Genomic DNA, 26,697 nt, shown 5'->3' with positions numbered 1-26,697 from the left:
AAAAGTTTTTGCCATATGGTGCATGCACTCACTAGAGAGTGACAGTGAAAGGGAAAGTGAGAAATCATCCCCCAGGGAAGAGAGCCACAACACAATCCCTTCTCCTCTTGAGATTTTGGGCACACACGCACACACACCCGGTGTGATTTTTAAGCTGCCAGGTCCAGGACTAGAACTGTGGTTGGTAAAAAATTTTTGCCAGAGGGCATGTACATTTGCTAGAGAGATAGAGAAGAGAGGGAGAGGTAGAAAGCATCCCCCAAATAAAATAGTCATGTCACAATAGCTTCTACTTCATTTCTCAATCCTGCTGGGATTTGGGGCACACATGCACAGGTGCTTGGTGTGTTTCTCAAGCCGTTGGGCCCAGTAGTCAAACCACCCAGCCTACCATGTGAGATCCAGCTGCCTTAACCATCACGCCACAGAACTGGCTCCATTTTATACTATTAATCTCTCCGTTCTAACATGTTTCTACCAGGGCCACCACCTTAGTCCACACCACTGGGATCTTTCCATAAGCCACTGTATCTGCTTTCTTCCTAACAGGTTTCTGCCAGTCCAGTCCACTGTCCATTACTGGGCTGTGACACCATTTAAACTCTTCTCTTGGTACCTTGCTGCTCATGGAACAGACATAAAATGTCTCAGCCAGCTTTGTGTGATCCTGCCCAGCTATCTGTCCTGTCTCCTTGAGCATCATTTTCCCTGCTGCTCCACATGCTCCAGCCATGGTCCCCTGACCCTTCTGTCACATTCCCTCACTTAGTTAATTCCTAACTCATCCCAGACCTCAGGAAGACTTCCTTCCCATATTACATAAGAGTCCTTTGTTAAGTAGCTGTTAGCACAAACTTTCTTACCCTAAATGTATTTAACACAAATTTACAATGAGGCATTTATTTATGATACTACTTATGAAAGTTTCCCTACTAGACTGGTAACTCCACAGGCCAAAGTATTGTATCTGTTTTGCTCTCTAAGTGCCAACATGGTGTCTGGAATATAACAGGCTCTTATCTGGCATTTGTTCAATAAGTGACTAACCACTGATTTTCCACCTGGACACTTTTCCTCCCCCTACCTATCAAATAGCACTTCAGAATTTCTGACATTCAAAAGCTAATCATTTGTCAAATTTCTAATAGCTCAAAATAAACTCAAACTGTAACTCAAACCAATCTGCTTCGTCAGATAAGAATGAATGATGAATAAATCTAACAAAAGAAAATGGGTATTTTCCACAGAATCATATCAGTATAATAAGTAGTTCTGAAAGCAGGCATGCTGGAAACAATCTGATGGCTCTGGTTTATTTCTTAATATATCAACTGTCTCCTTTAACTTCAGAACAGATATATGCATTATTATGGAGACAAACTGGCAGGGTATGTTGTAATAATATAGAGTTTGGCCTTAAAAAAACAAACTTGGTACAGTTTCTGCCATTTAGTAGCTCTGTAATTCAGAGTGAGTAAGACTTGAGTCTTCTTTTCTTTCCTTGTAAAATAGGGAAAATAACCATTAACTCCTAGAGTACGTACATATATCAATCGAAGACATGATATATACTTCAGAAGCATTCTGCCCATATAAAATGTTCTGTAAAAGTAAGTCATTAGGTTCAAGCATTCTGGCATAGTGGTAATGCAGGTGCCCTGCAAGGTTGGAAGCCATGTAGCTAACCAGAGGTTTAGATTCCCAGATTGGCTTGAATATATGCTAGGTACACATGTGGGCGCCCAGGATCCTGAAGAGCTGATGGGCTGGGAAAAGGAGGTTGTGGTGTGATGAGACCCTGTCAAGGATGCTTTTCTTTTCTCTCATGTGCACACACATGCTTCCCATCATTTAAAAAAAGGCAAAATAAACAAAAAGTTGTTTATAATAACAGTTCCAGAAACATACTGCTCTTTTTTCTATCAGCCTACTTTATTATTCATTTCAGTTTTACATAGACAATGCTTGATTTTTGTCCCCTTACAATGAACCATTTTCGAACACAAAATAAAATTTCAATAAGAAATGAAAAATTTCAATTAAGGGTATTGAAAACCTCTTGTTTCACCAAAGCCCCAAATATGAGTCACCAAACTAAGAGTACGGATATTCTGTATGAGGGAAGAGATCTTTAAAGTAGAACATTCCCTCCAGCTAGCACTTTTGAAGTTAGAGACAGATGAGTAATCTATTCAGGTGGCTCTGCTGGTTTTATTATCTTTAATAAAAAATTAACTCTCTTGCCCAAACAGAAACCTGGGAGCTTCCATAAATAGTTCCCTCTATCCCTAACTTTCAACTCACACAGTTTTGTCTGAAATATCCTTTTCTGAGCCCATGGTTCTCTACCTAGAGAATCTCTTTTTCTATGAGGAGACTTTAAAACGTTCATGGAAAAATAAAATTTAAGTATGGGTTTATTTTGGTGCAAAAAAAAGTGAAAGCCAAGCATAGTTTTTTCATAATAAACATTTTCCATAAACTTCTTGAAGACCCCCACTCATACTATCACATTCAGCCTTGCTGTCACCCACTCTCTGAAGCCTTCCTTGATCTCTCATGGAGCTGTATGTATCTCTAAGTTCCCACCACTCATGTGTCTTCTCTTTGTCTTTATATATATGTATATGTGTATATATATGTGTGTGTGTGTGTGTGTGTGTGCATATATATTCTACTACTTACATATTTCTACTACTTACGCTATAGTCTAATGCTTGTGTCTCCTCTAATTACTTACATGGAAACCTCTTCTCCAATGCGACAGTATCAAGAGGAAGGGCCCTTAGGAGATCATTTTGGAGGGCCTGACTCTCCTCATCAATGGGATTAGTGCCCTTAGAAAAGAGGTCAGGGAATTTGTTTGCCCCTTTGCTTTTCTGCCAGATGAGGACACAGCCAGAAGGTGCCATCTACAAAGCGGAGAGTGAATCCTCACCAAACACCAAATCTGCTGGTGCCTGGATCTTTGACTTCCCAGACTCCAGAACTATGACCAACATACTTATGCTGTTTATAAATTACCCAGTCTAATGTGTTCTGTTCTAGCAGCCCCAAAAGACTAAGGCTATTTATAAAAAGAATAGATACTTAAAAGAAGAAAAAAGAAAAGAGCACCTTTTCATGGATGAAATTTGAAAATACAAAAATACATGAAGGAGAAAATTATCCAATGATCAGAGAATGCATTATTAGATTTTATGTACTGAACTGTGCATAGCACCTAGAATGGCTCCTATTTCCCCAGGTAATGGGTGGTTAATAAATACTCGTTTGGGGACCAACAGTTAGCATAATGGCTATGTCACTGGACTCCCATGTAGTTGATTGCAGTTCGAGGCTCAAACCCAGTGGCTTAAACTCATGCTGGACGCATGTGCATGTGTGCCCAAGATCCCGAGAGGAGAATGGAGGAGAAGGGATTGTAACAGGGCCATCTCCCTGGGTGGTGATTTCTTGCTTTCTGTCTCTCTTTGTCTTTCTGGCGAGTGCACATGCCCTATAGCAAAAACCTCTCAAAATAAATAAATAAATATAAATAAATACTTGTTTGATGAATGAATGAATGCATGTCCTCTGAATAGTCTCATTTTCTAATGAGTTCATTTTTGACATGTCGGCTCCACTCTCCAAAAAACTCTTTTGTGCTCTCAGAATTCTCCTGTTTATAGTAACCTATTCTCGTTCCACCACTAAAGCATCTTCATAATACAGCACATGTGTGCACATGGGAGGGTGGGAGAGAGGGAAAGATGAGCACACTCCACAGGGTCTGATTCCACTGTAATTCCCTTACTGAAGTCCTCCCGCTCACTGGATCTCGGACACTGACACACACGCCTGGCATGTTTTAGGCTAACTGGACCAGAGATTCAAATCACAGCTGCCATGTGAGATGTGCATGTTTCTCTTGAGCAGTGCATTACCACTGTACCACAGAACAGGTTTTCTTTTTTATCGCTCTGATTTTAACAAGTTTTTTTCTGTAAATTCCCTTCTTCTGTGAGCTTCTGTCCTTTCCAATCTTGGTGTTGGACGAGGTCCCTGTATTTTACATTAGAAGTTTCTCATAAATGACCAGGAGCCTTGGTTGTCTTCAAATTTAAAAGAAAAACACTGGGGCCAGCAGTTAGCATAATGGCTACGTCGCTGAACTCCCACGTAGTCGACCGTGATTCAAGTCCTCGACCCGGTAGCTTAAACTCACACCAGGTGCATGTGCGTGCATGCCCAAGATCCCAAGAGGAGAATGGAAGAGAAGGGATTGTGGTGTGACCATCCCCCCTGGGGGATGATTTCTCGCTTTCTATTTCTCTGTCTCTCCCTGCCCTTCTGGCTACCGCACGTGCCCTATAGCAAAAACCCCTCCCCCCCAAAAAAGAGGAAAACACTGAAAAGCTTACTAAAAGCTCTGAGCCCATAGGAGAGTTTTGTCAAATATGGGTATCATCAATTAACAACTGTATGTTTTATTGGAAAGCTTCCAATGCCACTATCTTTTGCGTTATTTCTTGTTGAGCTGCTCCAATTCCCCAGAATGAAGTCTTCCAGTCTCCTGTCCAGAGGGTAAAGGACAGATGGCCAGTGTTCTGTGAACAGACTGGGATATGAGAGCTGGGGATATCTCGGGATTAAATAACTCTTAACCTATTAACTTACTCCCCCTATTTTAAACAAGGAACCTCCCAAGGCCCATCTGTGTCCAGAATACCCTGAGTTCAAAGACCATGTGTTGTGTCCCAGAAAATAAGCTTCTAGTTTCCCTATGATGCATGATTAAGGGGAAAAACTCAGAGACCCGACTTGCTTCCTAATCAGACTTTTAACCACAATTCCTGAGTTTAGTGCCACCACTTTCAATCTCCATTCTGTGTCACCAATTTGTGGGCCCTAAGAGGATTCTACTGTTAACTGGGTTGCTTCCTGATCTTCCAAATGCTGGCTAACTCAGCCTCCTCAGATCTGTCAGGACTGCTGTAGCTAGTTCATCTGCTTCCCAGCTTTCAAAACATTGTGGTTTTCTTTTGTCTGTCCTTGTTTTTATGCCCAATTTCTTTATATCAGTTTAGTCAGGTACTAGAAGGTATGTGTGTGCTTAACCCACCATCTTGAACCAAAGATCTGTATTTAACTTTCGAATTTTTGTTGTATAGGACTTTCTTACGTTGTGTTTCCCATTCATGGTGTTACAATCAACAGATCTTATCTCTACATTTCCCTCTTTTAGACTCTTGAGGATAAGAACCAAATCATTCTTATCTCAATGTCCCAAGAACATGGCATAGTCTCTGGTACACAGTAAATGCCAGTGAAGGTTTCCATGATTGCTAATACCTGTACTTGCCTCATCTATAACATGGATCCCATCTCTTCACCTGGGAAGTGCCCTGTGGGCCTTTAGCCATTCTCCTCCTGTCCATTTACTTTTCCATCAGAGAGCTTGAAAGGAGTTAGGACAGACCTCAAAAGAAGCCAAAACTGGGAACCAGCAGTTAGCGTAATGGCTATGTCGCTGGACTCCCACGTAGTCGACCGCGGTTCACGTCCCAGACCCGGTGGCTTAGAACTCACGCCGGGCGCGTGTGCGTGCGTGCCCAAGATCCTGAGAGGAGAATGGAGGAGAAGGGATTGCGGCGTGACCATCCCCCCTGGGGGGTGATTTCTCGCTTTCTGTCTCTATGTCTCTCTCTGTCTGTCTGGCGAGCGCACGTGCCCTACAGTGAAAATCTCTCCAAAAAAAAAAAAAAAGAAGCCAAAACTCTGAGCGTAGTGGGGAGGGGAGAGTAATGTTTCCAGCAGAGACTAGACATCAGCAAAGGGCTCTTAATTCTAGAACAGGGTATCATGAAACCAGAAAAGGTCTCAAAGATAACATGCTCTACAGCCCAAGCCCCCAGTCCCTGTTTTAGCTCCATTACTTTGACAGCAAGACCTGAAGCAAGTTACTTAAGCTCTCTGTGCTGCAGGTGAAAATGAACATAAGAACATCTATCTATCTTTGTAGAGAGGTTATAAAGACTGGAACAGAGTGTCTGACATACAGGAAGTGCTTTACGAATTTGAGTTACTCCTGCTACTACCTTTAAGCTGAAAAGCAATGTCCTCAGCTCATGCAAAGTTCCCAAAGTCAAGAGCAATGTTCTTTCACTTTTTCACAGCAATGATCTGCTTGAGACTAGATAGCACAAGCAACGTGAGCCCATGTTTAAACCTCGAATTGATCTATCTGACTAGTGGGTTCAGAATTTCAAATGATCCACTCCAATTCCCTTTTATCGGGATTAGGAGAGTGGGGAGGACAGGGGAGCAGGACTGTGCACCCATTTTCTTTCAATTGAACTTTAAGAGTATTATTAGCAGAAGTCACCAAAATGATGCTGACAACTCCAATAGATCCCTACCAACTCTTGAATTCTAAGATCTATGAAATGGGACCACAAGTATCCCTATTTATTATATCTTGGGACACTTTGAAGATGACAGTTACAAAGTACTTTTGAGGTGCTAAAAAAAGAGGAGGTGCCATGAGTGAAGATATTAATAGAGTTGTGAACTATGGAGAACAACTTTTTCACACTCATTCTGTGTGTGTGATATATATCGCTCTCCCAAGAATATCTGGAGCTATTTTTACGTTAGGATTGCACTGTAAGCTCATTGTTACTAGGTCAGCCACCACCTCTCTTGTCTTTCTCAGACTTGCCATTTTCCAACTTAAAACACTGACTCGTATATGGCTACAGTTCTACCAAAACACAACTGATTTTCATTTGTTCTGGATCATTCTGAGGCCCTGGCCAATATGATTATCAGACATCTACATGACGCATAACTTTTACCATCTGTCGAACCCACAATAAAAACCTTAAGCAGGAGGTCCTGGGTAAGATTTGCTTAGCATATTGCTGGCCACAGATTCCTGACTTGGCCATAAATTAAATGTATGCACAACTCTTCCTTTTTCTCAGCTTCTCAGGGGTCATTCCGGGCAAAGGTGAAACATTTACCAGGTACAGTAGGCTGCAAAAATGGCCAGAACACTTTATTCCTCCTTGTATCCTCATTCTTTGCAATGTGACCTTGTAGCTTTCATTAAGAGGTGGAGTTTGGACTGGTCTTCTAACATGCTTTGACCGATAAAGTGTGGTAGAAGGGACACTGTGCCAAGAGCTTTGGCTGCCAGAGGCTTTGCACACTCTTACTTGCTATCCTGGGATCTCTGCCTCCTCCCGTGAACCAGTGGCTGGCCACTGGAAGAGAAGACTGTGTAGACCAGATGCTCCAGAGACATGAGAGATCCCAGCCAGATCAGCAAAGCTGCCCGCCTACCCACCTTCCAGCTGTCCACTGACATGGCAGGGAGCCCAGCAAGCCCAGCCCAAACTGCCAAGCTGCAGAATAACAAATTAAATAAATGACTGTTGCTTTCAGCCACTGAGTTTGGGGTTGGGTTTATTCTGCAGTGTTACAGAGGTAATAGATAACTAATATGGCCAAGGGAGTTGAGGCTATTACCACACTGTCATTGTACGTGGCTGCTACGCATTCCCCCCTTGAGTGTTTTCTTAAATTGCCAGAGGGGATGTGTACATGCCAGGAAGAGACAAAGAGAAAGAGAAACAAAGAGAGACTGAGGGAGAGGGAGAAAGCATCCCCCAACAGAATGTGGTCACACTGCAATCCCGTCTCCAATTTCCTCATCCAGTTGAGATTTTGGGCATGCACACACACATGCCTCATGTCTTTTTCAGGTCATTGGGGCCAAGATTTTAATTTTGTTTGGCCATGTAGGATCTGTCTTCCTTAGCTACTAGGCTATGAGGCCAGCCCCTCTGCTTTTTTTTTTTTTTTAATTCATGACAGAGGGTATGCATGCACCAATGAGAGAAAGTGACAGTAGTGGGGGAGGGTTAGAGGGAAGCACCCTCCACAAGGCCTAGTAACACCATTATCTTTTTCCTCCAGTCTTCCAGCCCACTAGGATCTTAGACTTCTACAAGTGTGCCTGGTGTGTGTGTGTGTGTGTGTTTTTTTTTTTTTTCGGGGAAACTGCTAGGGACACAAACTGCAGTCAGCATGTGGCTTCCAGCTCTGCACTCTGGCATGCAATATGCTGCACTGCAGAGGCTGGCCCTTTCTACTCATGAGCAATAACAAGGACTAAAAATATCTAAGGTTCCAGCCTCATTTATAAACTTTAACATAGGGTAGGTGGTTTTATAAAACTGATAATTGAAGGATTTCTTTAAGGGTAGTTTCCATGACATCACTCTAAAGTCTTAATAATAAAACTAAAAGCTATTGTTGACAGAGCCGTATGTGCCAAGCACAAAAATCAAAGAGAAGTCAACCTTAATCCTCACAAGGGACAATTATCATTTTCTAAATGAGGAAACAAAAGCTCAGCAAAGTTAAATGAATCCCCGAGATCTCACAGCTTAGGTAGAGAGCTAGAATTCACACCCAGGCACTTTGCTTCCCAGAACCAAGTTCCTGATCCATGTGCTTGTCTGTGTCCTGGAAATAAGTGCAACACAACACATGTGTATGCACATGCCCAGAGAACAGTGATCAGTAGTCAGCCTCACCTGAGCCAGATGCAGAAGCGTAGTCGTCATCATCAATAGGATACACTCCTGAAGCTTCTTCAATGGAGCTGTTGTCAAGGTACATGTCTTTATCAGACGTCAGCTCTGCTCTCTAAGAAAGGAAAGACAAGGGATTCAGGATGATGAGAACTTAAGAAATGTGCTGATGAGAGATTAAGAAACATGCTTATTGGACCAGCAGTTAGCGTAATGACTATGTTGCTGGACTCCCACATAGTCAACCGTGGTTCGAGTCCCGGACCCAGTGGTTTAAACTCACGCTGGGTGCATGTGTGTGCATGCCCAAGATCCCGAGAGGAGAATGGAGGAGAAGGGATTGCAGCATGGCCATCCTCCCTGGGGGGTGATTTCTCGCTTTCTATCTCTCTGTCTCTCTCTGTCTGTCTGGCGAATGCACATGCCCTATAGCAAAAATCTCTCAAGAAAAAAAGAAAGAAAGAAAGAAAGAAAGAAAGAAAGAAAGAAAGAAAGAAAGAAAGAAAATAAACATGCTTATTAACTTCCTCTTTGGGTGTACACTGCAGTGACTATTCCCCCCTCTCCTCTATTCCTTTGAATCCACATCTCTGGCTATAACCTACCCAGGATGGCCTGACAACTTACATTAAATCAAGAGCTGACCAAAGACTAATGCCCCTGAGGGAAGTGTGTGTAGCTTGATCCAGTAGAATGAGGATGACTTGGAGACCTAAACATCTATCATGGACTTACTTCGTCACATTCCACTAAACTTGCCTGAGTCCCAGTCATCCCAGTGCTAGACATGAGACATCTCAGGCATTCTTTCTGTCACAAAACTGCTTTAAGGCACTTTTACTGGAAAAGCTACAAACACACTCAAATCACTTAAGACTTGGTTGGGCACATACACAGAGGTGTTACGGCACTTGGGATAAATAATCACCCAGGGATCGATCAAGACCCACCAAATGCTTACAGGCCTGGCCATGCTCAGAACTTTATCACTGCAGATGATAGGCCCCAACTGCCTGGGCCAACCAGAGCTTTCTGCTCCAGCCCAGATCCATGCTGACACCAAGTACAGCCTCACAGGCTGCAGCACCCGGGAGACTCATCTGACAAGGGCTAAAGCCCTCTGTGAGCCTGCTTCTAGGGCTCATTGGCTTAGCAGCGCCTTAATGACAAATACAGATAAACCCACACAAGCACATTCTTTTTATATTACTGGCACTTGGTAATAGCAAGTCACACACATAATATGGAAAGGGATCAGTCACTAAGTATACCAGTTCCTCAGCTTCTTAACTCTTCAATAAGAGTTTAGTATTAAAATTCAACCTAATCCTGACAAAGAATAACTCACATGAATTGGAGACAGAGAGAGGTATCATTTTTTTAAGAAATGGTTTTAGTAAATTGATATTTTACCACCAGTATCTCGCAAAAGCCCTGAAACAAATAAAGCAGATTGGCAGCTTCTAAACAACTTTTGTGTCTGGAAATAAGCAATATTCATTATTACCCTATTTTTAAAAATCAAATGTAATGTTTGTTCCTAACAGGAATTATAAAAAAATGTTTCCCCTCACTACATTGGCTTTCACCAGATTTCCTCTTAAAATAAAACTTGCTGTTCCAGCTTGCTGTGATTGGAACCTTCCTAAGAGGACAGACAGGTCCAGTCTCAGAAACAGTAGCACTTTATTCACTCAGATTTCAGCTTCTGGCCAGAGAGGCTGAAGTATGTTAAACCTGAGCCCACATTCCCCACCAGGCCTCAGTGCCAACTGACAGAAAAGTCTGGGAACCAACTGGTTTGCGCTATCACGTCGGCAGATTCTGAGGACTTGAAACCTGAGGGATGTTGTTCCAGTGGCCTGGCTTGAGGGCCTTGAGTGACTGTCCTGAGCCAAGAGTGTGCTGGAACTTTTCTGATAGAATGGTCAGAGCTTAACTGCCATCTGAGGCCATCCTGCATCACACCAGTTTCCAAAGCTATCGCCATTCCAGACGGTAATTCTCAAAGCTTATGAACCGTGTCAAGAGCCTTGCATTCCACAGCTCTCCAATCAGCTAAACCGGTCCCTATTAGACTCCGGCTCCTCTGAGGATAATGGCTGTACCTCTTTGTCTTTATCACCCACACACCCCACTTTTGGTGCCTGGTATATAATAGGTGCTCAGTTAACACTGCTTGGGCTGAAGCACTGTTTGTGCTCCCATCTAAAAACTGCTCTTAGTCCTGCTTGTATTAAACTTTGTCCTGTCAATTTTATCTTGAAGACCCTCTGGTTTCCCTCTCAAATCCTGCTTTTCAAAACAGGCTCTGACTTCTCCAGCCTGTCTATGTCCTCTGGTTATAAACAGTACAATTTCAGATTTTATAGCATACGAAAAGTGTAAGACATAAACTCTCACTGTTATTTTTCACTGTTCCCTGTGTGTTTATCTTGGTCCTCAGCAGAGGACAATCACTGAAAGTACATTTTGAGTGACCTGTGTGTGTTCTCTGTCCTTCACAACGTACATGGGTACTCAATAAATATTTGTTGACTGAACTTACTTCACCTGAATCAGTCTTTGACTCAGGTTTCTGAATTAACACATGTCCAAGACCTCTAGGATTCTGACAGTTAAAAATCTCTCAACTTTAAGTCTGGGAGATCCCTGTCCGAAGGTCCATACCTTGCATTGCATCTACTTAAGTAACCCAGAGTCTTAAAAGTAAGCAAAAAATTCCCTTTAGAAACCGATTTTCTTTATCTTAACAGGTGTTTGCTTTCCTCCTGGCTCTGTCAAGGAAGTTTGCTGTGGCAAGGGTAATAGTGAGAACCTGACTCCCTAGTTGTAAACTGAATTTCTGATCATTAGATGAGCCTGTCATCTGGACTGACACATCTGTCACACTAATAGACTAACAGGTCAAACACATCTCCCAGAGAATTCTAGTCACCCACAGTTCAACCACACCGGGCATCCTGCCCCAGCGACTGATTTGCCCCAGGACACCTGACCCCAGAGGCAGAAACTGACAGGCCCATGTTACTACAAAGTCTGGAATAGAGGTCAGGGCGCATCTAGAGAAGGAGGCTCACACACAGCCACTCAGAGTCTCTAGGGCTCCACGGTGGTACCGGGGCTGATAGAATATTTAACATGTTTGAGCCAAAAGTATTTGTTTCATCATCATCCAACATGGTGCAAATAATTTTGACATCAAACTGAAAGTTCTCTCCCACTCTGATTCAAGAGGCACCAAGAATACAAGGGAAATGACCCAAATCCTTGCATAGAGTCCAATTTCATAAAAATCAGGCCCTTTTCATGCTGTAGCAGATAATTCACAAAGAATACTTCCATTGTCCTTCTCCACAAACAACTTTCCAAACATGACAAATTCCTTTTATGACGACTTCACGCTCTGTGCTGAAAGGATTTTTGGCAGTTAACATGCTTGGAGCGGGAAAGGAATTATGCACTGACATTCCCTAGGGACAGGAAGATATGCACCTCCCAAGACCAGGAAAAAGGGTGACTCAAAACTCTTGCTTTTGCACCTGGCCAAATGTGGTCTCCATCATCGAGCAAAAGACCCAGGGACATCCTCTACACACACTCACTTGCTCTGTGTGACAGAGCCACAGGCCAACGTCACTGGAAGGAAATACACAGATACACAGATGAGCAGTCCCAAGCCACAGGCTGACTGTAGAGTTTTGTAATGAGCTTGTTTAATTTGGGCCTGACCATTGCTATGAGGCCATGCCAATCCTGTTGGCTAACAGAGTTCAAAGTACAAGCTGGAAGAAAAACAAAGCTGGCCTTTCAGACCTTTTCCCCTTGGCTGATGCAAGGAGACTCTGGGTGAGCAAAGGGAATCTGTGGAAAGTAACCAGGTACAATGAAGAGGAAAAGGTGCTATAGGCAGAGGAAGGGGGCTCTGCTTTATGCCATGCTGAGCCAGTGAAACGGCGGCACTATGCTGCTGCTCAGAAGAGAAGGCATGTCTGGCTCCGTTTTGTATGCCCACACCACCAAAAGGTAGAGCCATATCTATTCTCAACTCTGTCCTCCATCTCTGGCCCCATAACTTCCACAACCTCATCACCTTGGGCCTGGACCACCCCTGAGGCCTCCTGACTCAGCCACTGCTTGAGTCTGTCTTTGGAGCCATTTATTTGCAGAGGCACTATTCTTAAACGCAAACATAACCACATCACTCCCCTGCTGCAACCCTTTCTCAGCTCCCTGTCATCTATAGGATGGTATAAAAACTCCTTAGCCTGGAAGGAGGTTCTTTAGCAGTACAACCTCACCTGCATTTCCAGCTGCTGCCATTTCCTCCATCCAAACTCTAGGCTCTGAGACAAAAAACACCACAAAGAGATCTGGTGACACCGATTTCTTCCATATAAACCCCATAAGAGGATCGAAACTCCTCCCAGGATGGAAGAACTGAGGAAGGCACTGTTGACCTAGGTCTCTCAAACTGGATGACAGGCTTTGCTAAAATGACCCAGCCCAAACTTTTATGATATTTGTAATAAAAACAAAAAGAAAATGTCAAATCAAGGCATCACAGATCAAGTGTATGAGTCACGGTTTTAGTGAGAAACGTCACAGACGTGTCCATTTTCTCAGCAAAGACAATCTGTGCGAGCGACTGAACACATCGACAGATCAGATTTTTCTCATGCAGGTACAGCCTACCCTGAACAAACACCATGTTTCAAACTGCCAGTGTAGAAATCTGTTATTTAGGCATGTGAAGCCTTCCTTGAAAGTTTGCTGCCTTACCTGCTAAGTGAATATCTTCCAAATGCTTCAGACCAGTGCGACTGATAACAGTGGTCAAGATAGTTCAAACTTAAGGCAGAAGGTGATAAATTTAGGGTTAAAACTTGGGTTAACAATAAATCAGAAAGCAGAAAATCTATCTGTGGACAGCTCAGACCCAACTTTCATAGAATTAGCCTTTAAAAACAAAAATAAAATACCATGTGGCTTACTAATCCATTTCTGTGTCACATGAGAAAAAACAAACACCTAGATGATGCCTCTTAGTTGAGGATAAATCACATCCAGCCGTGATTTGCACTCAAATATATATTAACTTTTATGGTGATTGCTAAGTGCCAAACGGGCTATAACTTTAGCTTATCTTTCCACAGGTGACTTAGTAAACTATTTTATTACTAGCTAACCCACACTGTAAAGGAAACATTAATTAGCTAAGATTTCTTTCTTGTACATAGACACTCGGAGATGATCTACCTGTCCTTAAGTCAAACTTCTCAATTCTGACTTAGGGGCAGGTCAAAGGAACAGAATTTTAGGGATCGACTGCACAGTCAGTAAGCACCAAGATCACCTACAGAACACCACAGTGCCAAGGTAGCTCAAAATCATCAGGTCCAGGTGGTGCTACACCAGAGCCTAGAGCTCCTAACACCTAATTCTGGCTTCTTTCGGCTACACTGTAATAATGCCCCACCATGTGAGTGACACCAGACCATTCAGCCTGGGGTTCAAAAGGATTAGCTTTGGCTAACTGTTAAGTGTTTATTATGTGCCAGGCATTCTGTGCTAACTGCTTTATAAGCATTGGCTCATCTAATTATCTCAACAATCTCCACTGCAGAGGAAGGGGCTGAGGCTCCTCTAAAGTCAAGGGGCGAGGAGGCAGGTCCAGACCTCAAAGAGTGCTCAGCCCACTGGGTCTCCCTCCTTCCTCCTTTTTCTTGTGACTCACATCATAGCCAAGGCCCTGAGAAGAACTGCAATACAGAGCTGTGTTTGTTGTACTGAGTGTAATCCAGCATTTTAAATCCTTGGCCATCGAAATTCTCCCCTCAGAATATATCTATTTAGGATCTTTAACATTCTTGGCATCACAGACACAGAGTTTTTGGCTTGCCAGTTTCTACTCTGCCTAAAGTTCTGCAATTTCTTCACATAAAGGATACATGGAGCCGCAGGCACCAATTGTCACTCATTCATCTTAGTAACACCTCATTTCCAACAGGCAAGTGCCCCATTTAAACTACAAACATAACAGAAGAAAAGGACCTATGTTTGTTGTTGGGAAAACATACTGCGGTCCTTGAGTACGTTAGCTGTCAGTGAGTCAGCATGTTCTGCTGTGCTTACAAGCACTTATTTATCTGGCACCTAACAATTTGTCAGGCTTACCCTATTATCCTGTACGTATGACATACAAATCATCGATGGAAAAAAGCCAAGGTTAAAAGTAAGGTCACACGTCAAAGAAATTTCTTTTATTTATGTTATTTTATCATCAGAAGGAGCATGCACTTGCCAGAAAAAAGGAGAAAAAGAGAGAGAGAGAATTCTCCAATGGCATGCAGTCTCACCAAAATCCCTTCTTCTCCATTTCTCCACCCTGTTAGAATTTCCAGCACACATGCAACCATGCCTGGTGTGTTTTTCAAACTGCCAGGAACAGGATTTGAACCACAGTGGGCCATGTGGGACCCAGCTCTCTACACACAACCCTTAAGTACTGCACTACATGGCCACTCAAGAGATGAAAGAAAATTCTTAAATCCCTCTACTCAATGAAATTCTTAAGAAAGGTCTTTGGAGGACCAGCAGTTAGTGTAATGGCTATGTCGCTGGACTCCCATGTAGTTAACCATGGTTCGTGTCCTGGACCCGGTGGCTTAAATTCACGCCAAGCGTGTGTGCCCAAGATCCCGAGAGGAGAATGGAGAAGGGATTGCAGCGTGGCCATCCCCCTTGGGGGGTGATTTCTCACTTTCTATCTCACTGTCTGTCTGGCGAGCACACATGCCCTATAGCAAAAACCTCCCCGCCCCCCAAAAAAAAGAAAGGTGTTTGGTTCAGAACTCCAAACATTTATTGGTTTGTCAGAAAAGTAATGATGTATTTTTTCTTATGCAACAATGCATCATGGCTTTTCCAACACAATATAGTAGTCCTTAATTAAGTATATCGAAAGCTAAAGTCTCTTGAAGAAACACTTCAGCATATCACAGGGTGCAGAATTAATTTAAATTATTTACTCATGCATATTAGGAAAATAAACCCACTTCTCAAAAGCCATCAAGTTACATGAGTAGAATCATCTCTGAGTGAGAAATATAAAGAATGAGAATGAGTGGGCTCTACATAACAATGTCAAATCATAGGCAACTTTGGAGTTCCATGAAACTTCTGAAGCAAACCAAGGCCGGGAGATGACAGAATTCCTACTGTATTCATTTGCGGTCCTTCACGTTTGAACCACTCATTGCAACTTTGGAGACCACATACAGAGCAACAGTCTTCCCCACTTGAAGAGGTCCAAGACTCAGAACCAGGTCTAATGTTTCTACATCCCTTTTTAAGTCCACCATGGTGCTGTAGGAACCAGCATATGGAAAGGGCTCAGACAAAGAGGAGAAGTCGTTATATTTGTTCGATGGGCTGGGTTGGAGCTTTAAATCATTTGGTTAAAAGAAACAACGTGGTTACCTCACATCTGGGAAAAACAGATCAATGTTCTTTTACAAGATCTCTTAAAAATGGACAAGCTGGAATTCAGCTTTATTTCTGTGAGGAAGACTGCCAGGAAAGATAAGCATGACCTAGGAAGAAACCGCCAGCTCACCGAATGCCTCCGATGAGCTAGGCACAGCACGGGTCTTTGGAGAACATTGAAAGGTCTGAAAGGTGTTTTTAAAAGTAACACTGTGTTAGTGTACTTAAATGTAGAAAATTTCCTCTTTGCTTAAAAAGATCTGAATTTAGTTCAAAACAGTTAGATTTCCTAAGCCAATACAACTCAAAATCTATAATCGGGGCCAGTAGGTGGCATGGTGGTTGGAACAATGGACACCCACATGGTTGGTTGAGGTTCAAGTCCCTGTTTTGGCAGCTTGAAAATCATGCCAGGAATGCGTGTGTGTGTGTGTGTGTGTGTGTGTGTGTAAGGAGACGGGATTACAGTATGATTAACCTCCCAAGGGGGTGGTCTCTCACTTTTCCTCTCACTGTGTCTCTCTGTCTCTCTCCAGCAAGTGGCCATGCCCTAGGGTAAAAACCTAAAAAAAGTAAAATAAAATAAAGTGGGAACCAGCAGTTAGCGTAATGGCTATGTCGCTGGACTCCCACATAGTCGACCGCGGTTCGTGTCCCGGACCTGGTAGCTTAAAACTCACGCCGGGCGCGTGTGCGTGCGTGCCCAAGATCCCGAGAGGAGAATGGAGGAGAAGGGATTGCGGCGTGACCACCCCCTCTGGGGGGTGATTTCTCGCTTTCTGTCTCTATGTCTCTCTCTGTCTGTCTGGCGAGCGCACGCGCCCTACAGTGAAAATCTCTCAAAAATAAATAAATAAATAAATAAATAAAGTGTAAAAAGGCTCAGCACAAAAATCAGCATGCAAAACCCCCTCACTCAAAATAATTTTTGCTAGAGGATTATTTGGCTCATCTAAACCTGGGTTTATGATTCAACATAATCAATATCATTTTCAGAAGGTGGTTCACGATATGTATGTAGGACTATCTGCTGCTACAAAACTATTTTTCTTCCTACAGTGTTTATTGATTCTACAGAACAGTGCTGGCTCAATAAATGGCTCGTTTGGTAAATTTAAAATAGCATCTCAGACATGATGACCTAGGAAAGTCTTGAATGCCTATTTAACTAAACGACACATCCTTAGGTGCCTAAGCATTGCATCGTGTGAAGCAGGATAAAAGCTACCCAGTCTCAATCTTCTTTAATCTGCTGAGCTGTCGGAAAAGTCATGATATATGTTTTTCTATGCAAAAATGTGTCATGACTTTTCTGACAACTCAATAGATAGAACCTGGTAAGGAGGAGCAGCCCTGATTCTATAAGCTCACTGAATATATGCTTATCTATCAGTAACACTGCACTGATGCTTCAGTCTGAGTATGTGCCCCGTAAAATTCGTATGTCAGGTCACTAATCGGATTAAGAGGGTGAAAATTTGATCCAATTGTGGTAACAAACGATAGGGCTTTGGGGAAGAGACTAGGATCGAGGCCACTTAGGGTGAGGCCCCATGACCATCTCCTGGTGGGTTTGTAAAGAGAGACACTTGGAACACAGACCTGCTCTCCTGCCCTCTACCATGTTACAATGTGGCCAGAAGACTCCCTCCAGGGGAATCCTCTGGACCTCCTACTGCCAAAACTATAAACTAACGTGTTAGAAACCACCCAGTTTCAGGTATTTTCTGTTATTCACAACTGAATAGACTAAAACAACTAGCATATTATTCTGCAAACCCTTGTGATCCAAATCCCTGTTTTTACCAGCCACCATCCATCTCATGATGAAGAGCCTTTAACTGAGTAAACAGAGCTGAAAGAAACTTGAACCCCTGCACACAAATTCTTGACCCATCTTATACTTTATAGTCTAGGATAATTACAGTGACAACCTAAAGAATTTTCATTTTATGCCCTTCTGTAACTTCTGAAATTTGAAACATTTGCATTACACAATTCATTCAACACACTTACAAAAAAATACCCTTCCTGAACTCAGTTTACTGCTCATTAAGAAACATAAAGTCTTCCTTCCCAGAAACAAGGAGAAAGACAACTAGGAGAAAAAAGCAAAAACGGAGACACTGAAAATTCTTACTTCTGTTTGCAGTAATGGGTTCAAATTCCTGATCCATAGAAGGGAAACAACCTTTGTCTTGAGTTAAATTTGTTGGCCACAAAAATAGAGATAGATCTATGAAGCAATGTATATTAAAACAACGCCTGGGACTTTGAGTGGGATGATGTTGAATATGCATGACACACAAAAGGAAAATGTTCATTACTTACAGATGTGCTCCACACGGTGCTTTCTTCCATTTTTGGAATGTCAAATGGAGGGAAGTAAGAGGTTTGCAGCCATGTTATTATAAGCATTTTGCTGCCTTTCCCCCTCCCAAATGAGAATATTCCAGTATTTATTTTGCTATCCATATGACCACAGTTTAGACTAGCATAAAAATAGAAGCCGTGTGAGTCTAACCTGAAAAGTTCCAAGAACTGGAGAGGGTTAGGATTAATAAATTCTAACTGAAGTAATGAGATTCTGTTTCCTGGTGGAGTTTGGCAGGAGAGGGGGGAAAAAGATATTTGGAATTTATTTCTTATTCAGAAGTGTTTTGTAAAAACTACCATAATAGAAAAGACTCCAAGTCAAGCACAGGAAGCCAACAGGCTCTGGTTTAGATTTAATAATTCACTCCAAGGGTTTTTCAGCTGCTACAATTCTAGGCCCCAAGGCATAACCACATACATTCCCCACCCTACACAGGGGCTGACGGAATGCCACAGGAAGCTTATGGGACAGAAAAATAGGACAGGCCTTGGGCCCAAAGGACACACCATACTTTGCCAGACTCTGGCTGATGCTGGAGAAAGAACCTGGGTTCTGAGGTGTGCTGTAGTAGACGGATGGAATATCCAACTGAGCCATGTTTTAGAGGTCTAAGCTCAAACTGAGCTGGAATGTCAATAGGAATATGGAGCACTCTGGCGCTGGCCTCTAAAGAGAAGCCTAGACTATTTAAAAGAGACCAAGTAGCAGAAATAGGCATAGACCCTTCAGAAACCACAGTGGCAATGTGTTTGAAAAGCTATGAAAAAGCCATTTTATACCACGTGAGCAGCTATTCCTTCTTCAGGAATTATCCTAAGGAAATATTCTAAAAAGAAACACAGTTGGGGTGTTCACTACTGCACTAAAGCAAATCTGCTGAGACCATATCAATGCCAACTTGGGATATATTATTATGCATGATACTTAAAGTTTTTTAGCTATTAAAAGTCAAATACTAGGGTCAGCAGGTGGCGTGGAGATTAAGGCTCTGGATTCCACATAGCCAAACATGTGGTTTGAGTCCCGGACCCAACAGCTTGAAAATCACACAAGGTGCCCTGTATGTGCGTGCCCAAAAGTCCTGAGAGGAGAAAGGAGAAGGAGGGATTATGGTATGGCCATCCTCCCTGGTATTATTTACTTTCCCTCTCTGTCTCTGTCTCTGCCCCCCCCAACCCCCTCTGGTGAGGGCACATGATCAATAGCAATAAACTTAGGGGAAAAAAAAAAGAAAAAACCACTTAACTAGCTGGTGTCCTAACTAGCTAGGACATCTTTAGTACTAGCTACTCAGGAGGCTAAAGCAAAAGAATTATGACACAGAGAGACCTTGTCTTTAAAAAAATAACATAGGGACCAGCAGTTAGCGTAATGGCTATGTCGCTGGACTCCCAGGTAGCCTGGACCCGGTGGTTTAAACTCACACCAGGTGCATGTGCATGCGTGCCCAAGATCCTGAGAGGAGAATGGAGGAAAAGGGATTGCGGTGTGGCCATTCCCCCTGGGGGGTGATTTCTTGCTTCCTGTCTCTCTGTCTCTCTCTGTCTTTCTGGCGAGCGCACGTGCCCTATAGCAAAAAAAAAAAAAAATAAAAAAAAAAAAATAAAAAAGAACCTCTTCAAAATAAATAAATAAATAATACAGTGGCCAGCAGGTAGCATAGTAGTTAAGGCACTGGACTCCCACATAGCTGACCGTGGTTGGAGTCCTAGACCTGGCAGCTTGCTTTCTCACTTTCCTTCTCTCTCTCTCTCTCTCTCTCTCTCTGGTCAAATTAAAAAATAGTAACAATAAATAAAATAATTTTTTAAAAGATAAAAAATAACATACAATTAGGAAAAATGTTTATGACAACATATTAAATTTAAAAAACATAGTTTTAAAATATTTTCTAGTATTAGCATTACATTAAAATTTCATATACATTTGGCCAAGCACTGAAAGGGGGATAGATTAGTAAGAAGAAAGGTAACTGGTTAGGATAGTAGGTTTGTAGCTAATTTCCTCCTCAACTAATGCAACTAGTATATTTTTGTACTATATGTTGCTAAACCCACAGAAAGCGTAAGACTGATGAGTAACAGTTGCAAATGACCAGGGACCAACTTCCAGTAATCAACATACAGATGATCTTCTGAACACAAACATTCATTAATTAAAATTAATACATTCAGGCATAAAAGTTTAAAAAAATCTAAAGAAAAGCATCATGGAAGTTTTTGGGTGTATATGTAATTTTCTATTTTAATCAGACCGGAAAAGTGTTACAGAATCAGCGCTTGGGCCAGTCCTGATGCATTTAATCTGAGGTCACAAAGATTTAAGGGAAAAAAAAAGTCTAATAATATGAACACATATTTTTCTGAGAAAAAGAATAGTGAAGATGTATATTTAATTACAAGATTGCAAATTCTAAAATTTCTTGGGTTTAATTATCTATCTCATTTGCTACTCCTTGTTCCTGGGTTATTTTGAGCAGAGGAAGCCACTCCAAATCAAGGTGGGGCTGCTTGGGGTCCCAGTGAACAGGCTCCCTTCCAGCTTAGCCCCAGCCAGCCAACAGAGGCAATGCCTGCCCTTGAGCGCTGAGCCCCCAACACACCTGCAAGGTGGATATGACAGCTGGGCAGATGCCTCACACTGCTCCTGCCTTTCAGCGTCCACTCTATTACACTTGCCTTGACTGCTTAGAAACGAGAGCCTCCCCTTCCACTGATTACAGGAAAGCCTTTCAGTTACAGATTGACTAAGAAGTCTTTTCAGATGAAGAAGATGACATTTACAGCTGGTTCCTCATACTCAAAGACTAAACTTGTGTCAGCACTTACAAGACATCTAAAATAAAAAATATCTAAACCACAAAGTTAGAGAAGAGATAAATCCAAAGATGATGAGACCACTGATTTCAAAGCTGGAACTAAAAGGGACGGTCCGAATGGTGGGCTTTCAATACAGAGCACCAAGTCACTGTGAAGGCTGTCTGTGCCCCGAGGATTAGTCACATTCCTAATATCTATTGGAAAAACGCCCCATTTCTGCCCAAGACGCATAGCCCCAGGCCCTATATTTTCTTTTGTTAAATATAGAAACTGGTCTTGACTAAACTTTTCAGTCAAGAATAAAAAACAATGAGGGTCAAGCAGTTTTTAAAAGGAATGGTTTCCTTGACAGAGGAACTAGGAAAAACGCTGAAGTATTTGAGTCTGTTATAAAATCCATCCCCGGCGCTGCATGAAATTCCTCAGAATGTGCAGCTTCTTCCAGACTGCACCAGGGTACTTGGGGCACAGGCCTGAGCCCGAGCTCCTCGCCACGTGGACATGCTTCAATCAGGACGCATGGTTAACCGCACAACCTGTGACACTTCAAAGCAAATGCACTTTTGAAAGCACTTCTGTTGGGGTACTGATGTGCTGTATATAATCTCTTCATCTGAAGATAACATTTATGGTCTTGCCGAAGGAGGACAGGAAGGCTGTGGATGGTAATATTTTTTTTCCACTGATGATCCATACTTTATAAGCTGTACAAACTGACATGTAGCAAAGCCTTCAAAAATCCAAAAGGTACAAAGCTAATGCATTCCAGTACCACTCTCTGTCTTTCTAACTACCTCCTGAATCAGAATCTGTGTATGAAGACATCCTGACATTCTGCTGATGGGATTATGTAGCATACTCCTGTCCTTATAAAAGGAGGATTTTCCTTCTAGTAAGTTCTTTCTTCCTTTTATTATTATTTTTTTTTAAGAAAGAGTTTCTTTGCTATAGAGCATGTATACTCACCAGAAAGACGGAGAGAGAAAGTGAGAAATCACCCCCTGCGGGAATGGCCGCACCACAATCCCTTCTGCTCCATTCTGCTCTTGGAATTTGAGCAGGCATGCATATACGCCCAGCACGAGTTTCAAGCCTCTGGGTCCAGGACTTGAACCACAGTCAGTCATGTGGCAGCCTACCACCTTAACCACCACACCACTGGCTGGCCCCATAAGTCCTTTATTAACAGAAGCTTACCAGTTGATTCCTTCAGGTCTTTAGTAGTCACAGTACAGGCTTCAGTGCTGATTCAGCACCCAAGAGCGCTAAATAAAAAGTGATGATACTAAATGTAACACTATTATCTAAAATTCCTACACTCTCTGGGATCTTCGATTCTTCCCAAATTAATGGGCTACCCCATTCCCACAAATGACTTATGTAAAGCAACTAATGGCAAGATCTACATGGAAAGCTGGCAGCCCTCCACTTTTTATTAAGAATGAAAGCAACCTGGGCTACCTGTTACATCTTCATTTCCTAGAGAGGGCAGACTTACTGAGAATGACTCTAGGAGTCCAGTCCACACAAATGGTCTCTCACTTTTGCCCTGTCATATGCTTTGTAAGGATGGGACCAGTTTCTAATGGATTTAACAACTCCAGGCACTCTGGCCTCCAGGCAGAAACTCTGCCCACAGAGTAGAGTTTATTAACGAAGTAGCAGGAGATCAGCATACAGCCTGAAAACAGCATGGTCACTTCATCCACACCTAAGATGCCAAATAAAGACATGTCCACTCCTCACTGGCCTCCAGGCAGCAGCTAAGGATGTAGAGGCCTGGGAGGTATCCATTTCTATTATCTCTAACTTGGACTGGACACACCTGCCTTTGGCCGATGCTCTGAAACAAAGACATCCTTCTGACTCTCCCTTCCTGCTGTTAACCTTACATACCACTCGGGAGAAAAACGACTTGCATCTTGGCCCCTCCTGCTCTGGAGGATGAAGAATGCAACTGAGTGACTGCAGCTGCCAGGGTAACCTCTTTGGCATGCAGGCCAGCAACTCCTCACCTCAGAGCCCTTCTCTTGCCTCACTGCCCTGGTCCACCGGTGAAGACCACAATCCCTTCAAGTGGTCACATTTCAGGGCAGCCCCCATGGAAACCCATTTGGAACTGCTCAAGCTCAAACCAAAGAATGATGTTTTTAATACAGATTGTTCTTTTTAAATCCTTTACAAAAGCGGCTGTAATCAATTGTGCTAGGGGGCTCGGTAAAAAGCTGGTCCACTCCTCACTGGCCTCCAGGCAGCAGCTAAGGATGTAGAGGCCTGGGAGGTATCCATTTCTATTATCTCTAACTTGGACTGGACACACCTGCCTTTGGCCGATGCTCTGAAACAAAGACATCCTTCTGACTCTCCCTTCCTGCTGTTAACCTTACATACCACTCGGGAGAAAAACGACTTGCATCTTGGCCCCTCCTGCTCTGGAGGATGAAGAATGCAACTGAGTGACTGCAGCTGCCAGGGTAACCTCTTTGGCATGCAGGCCAGCAACTCCTCACCTCAGAGCCCTTCTCTTGCCTCACTGCCCTGGTCCACCGGTGAAGACCACAATCCCTTCAAGTGGTCACATTTCAGGGCAGCCCCCATGGAAACCCATTTGGAACTGCTCAAGCTCAAACCAAAGAATGATGTTTTTAATACAGATTGTTCTTTTTAAATCCTTTACAAAAGCGGCTGTAATCAATTGTGCTAGGGGGCTCGGTAAAAAGCTGCCACTCGGAAAGACCTAATATTGATTCTTTTCTTTTTCATGGCTTTTAAGAAAACATTCCCATGCTAAGAAACTATAATAAATTTTTTAAGACTTCACTAACATGAAACAGTATCTAAATTAATATATATATATATTTTTTTAAATTACATAAAAACCATTTTAGATATAAGAAACCCATTAATTATCCTGCCTTTTGTTCAAGGGACAACATGTTTGTTTGTTTTAAGTCCGTGGAACAAATTCAGTAATTATTCAGCACCAATTAAACCTCAGCAACCCTTTCAGGAGTTATCTGGCAAGTGACACTAGTTTAAAGACTGAGGAGAATCTGTCTTCCTTTGAAATCTGGCACTTCCAAATTTTAATTTGCAAAATACATATTATTTACTCTATACCTTTTCTTAGAGAAAACTATCAATTCTGTATTTATAGATAGTCATGAGCCCAAGAGGTTACATCTTGATGGAACTTACAAGTACCGGAATGTTTTAAGCCTTTTTCCTAAGAATTATGGTAGATATATTTGTTCTGTCAAATTTGTCTTATCATCCATGCTAGGCCTCATAGAAACGGAAGTACTTCCAAAGGCAAAAAGTCAATATTTAAAGTTACAATGTGCAGACGGGGCAATTTGGCATTTTCATTTAAAAATTATATTAAAAACCCTCACCAGCATCAACAGCCAATTTCTAGATTAGACACTAAGGAAATGCACAATTTAATGTAATGTCTGTTATCTGTACTTCTGTTTAGAAGGGGGGAAAAAAATAAAGACTTTATTAAAATGCCACGAATAAAATGAATATCTAACTAGACTGACAGCCCATAATACTTGGTCTGCGTGGCACCTACCATGTGAATGAAATTTGATCTGATCAAATTCCAAAAAAGCTGGCGAAAAACAAAAACGAAAACCTCAAACTTAACTGCTATTTGCTCTGTTCCCATATAAGGGGAAATGTGATTTCAGGGAGTGAACTACAGTTTCTGTGGCCAGTATTGGATATTCCTGCAGTTTCACATTGCTGGTGTCCAATGACCATGGCTTACTGAGGAGATGGGTGTATAACCTGCAGATTTATTAGTTGAGAAATTTAACCGCCTCTCCACACCTACCCCATCCCCTCAAATTAGAGAGGGCCCCTTTTTTTTCTACTTAACTAAATAAGCAAGAGCTGAGAGTTCTGTAGAACTCCTTAACACTGGCTGATCAAGGGCCTAAATCCTTGTCAAGCCATACCCCCTGTGGCTGTCACACCAAGCATTTCACAGCTTCACTGGCCTGGGCAGCCTTTTTATCTCCAGCAAGTCATTTTAAGCAACTTTTCTCCAGCAAACAAATCTCTGGGCATCCGTTCTTCCACACTAAAATTGTGGCACAAAAGAGCTAAGCATTAAAGAAAAGCCGAAATCAGCCTGGTCAACTAATTTCAGCTTCATCCTTCCATTTGAATGCTTCTACTTGATCAGGATTGTCCAATAAAGGTGTGGTTTTTTTGTTTTGTTTTGTTTTTATTAAGATTTTATTTATTTTTTCCATGAGAGAGAGAGCACACACCCACCCCAAACAGGGTCTCAACTTTACAATCTACCTCTAGTCCTGTGCCTGCATCTGGCGTGTTCAGTGGGTTCTCAAGACACAAGCCCTGAACTCTCCCAAGTAGGTCAGCCTCAGAGTGTCATGTTTTACCAGTGTGCCCCCGTCCAACCCCCATCCAGTAAAGTTCTGTGGGGTGATGGAAATTTTCTCCGTCTCCGTTGACTAAAATGGTAGCTATGAGCCACATACTGCTATTAAAGTATAGCTAGTTCAACATAGGCACTATTTTTCCTCTTGTTGCTGATTTTAACCTTTAAACAATTAAAGTTCAAATAGCTATATGTGGCTAGTGGCTACCACATGGGGTGAGGCAGTTATAGAGAGGATTAAACTGCTGCTGATGCCTAGACATCAGAGCCATCTGCTTCTGCTGGGATAAGCCACTGTGGGGTTAAACGCTCTCTTTAAACAATAACCACACATTAGCAGAAGTCATGCCTAACAACATAATTGCCTTTTCCATCACAACTCTCCCTCGGCACTATACACCTGGCAGAAAAATTAAGGAGTCTATCTAACTAAGCTATTTAATGACTATTTATCAAACAACTGCTATGTACTGAAATGTTCCATCATTTGTTTCAAAATAAGATGGCAAGGCCTTGTGATAGACAAACTAAGTAAAGTCATAAAATGAAGTATTATTCAGGTGATAAAAAGAAGTGAGGTATCAAACCACCAAAAATTACAGAGGCACTTTAAATGCATATTTATAAGTGAAAGAAGCCAATATGAAAAGGCTACATACTATGTGATTCCAATTACGTAACATTTTGGAAAAGGCAAAACTAGGGACCAGCAGATGGCATAATGGTTACATCACTGGACTCCCATGTAGCTGAGTGTGATTCGAGTCACAGACCTGGTTGTTTAAATTCATGCCGGGTACATGTGCCCAAGATCCCGAAAGAGAAAATAGAGAAGGGATTGCGGTGTGGCCATCACCCCAAGAGGGGGATTTCTCACTTTCTGTCTCTCTGTCTCTCTCTGTTTTTCCAGTGAGCGCACACGCCCTATAGCAAAAATCCCTTAAAAAAAGAAAAGGTTGGGAACAGCAGTTAGCATAATGGCTATGTCGCTGGACTCCCATGTAGTCAACCGCG

The 26,697-nt window shown here is 42.4% G+C and overlaps 1 protein-coding gene across 1 annotated transcript in view; it reads right to left on the bottom strand.

The window, feature by feature from the left end:
- SDC2 (syndecan 2) overlaps window positions 1-26,697 on the bottom strand; it is a 143,004-nt gene that overhangs the window by 20,300 nt on the left and 96,007 nt on the right. The window contains exon 2 of the mRNA XM_006161305.3: window positions 8,589-8,700. Within this exon, the coding sequence (XP_006161367.1) occupies window positions 8,589-8,700 (112 nt within the window). The remainder of the gene's footprint in view (window positions 1-8,588; window positions 8,701-26,697) is intronic.

This window comes from Tupaia chinensis, unplaced genomic scaffold (genome assembly GCF_000334495.1).
Source record: "Tupaia chinensis unplaced genomic scaffold, TupChi_1.0 Scaffold138407_1, whole genome shotgun sequence".
Lineage (NCBI taxonomy): Eukaryota > Metazoa > Chordata > Mammalia > Scandentia > Tupaiidae > Tupaia > Tupaia belangeri.
Note: the sequence above shows the minus strand (reverse complement) of the source record. Positions and strands in the feature narration are given on the sequence as shown.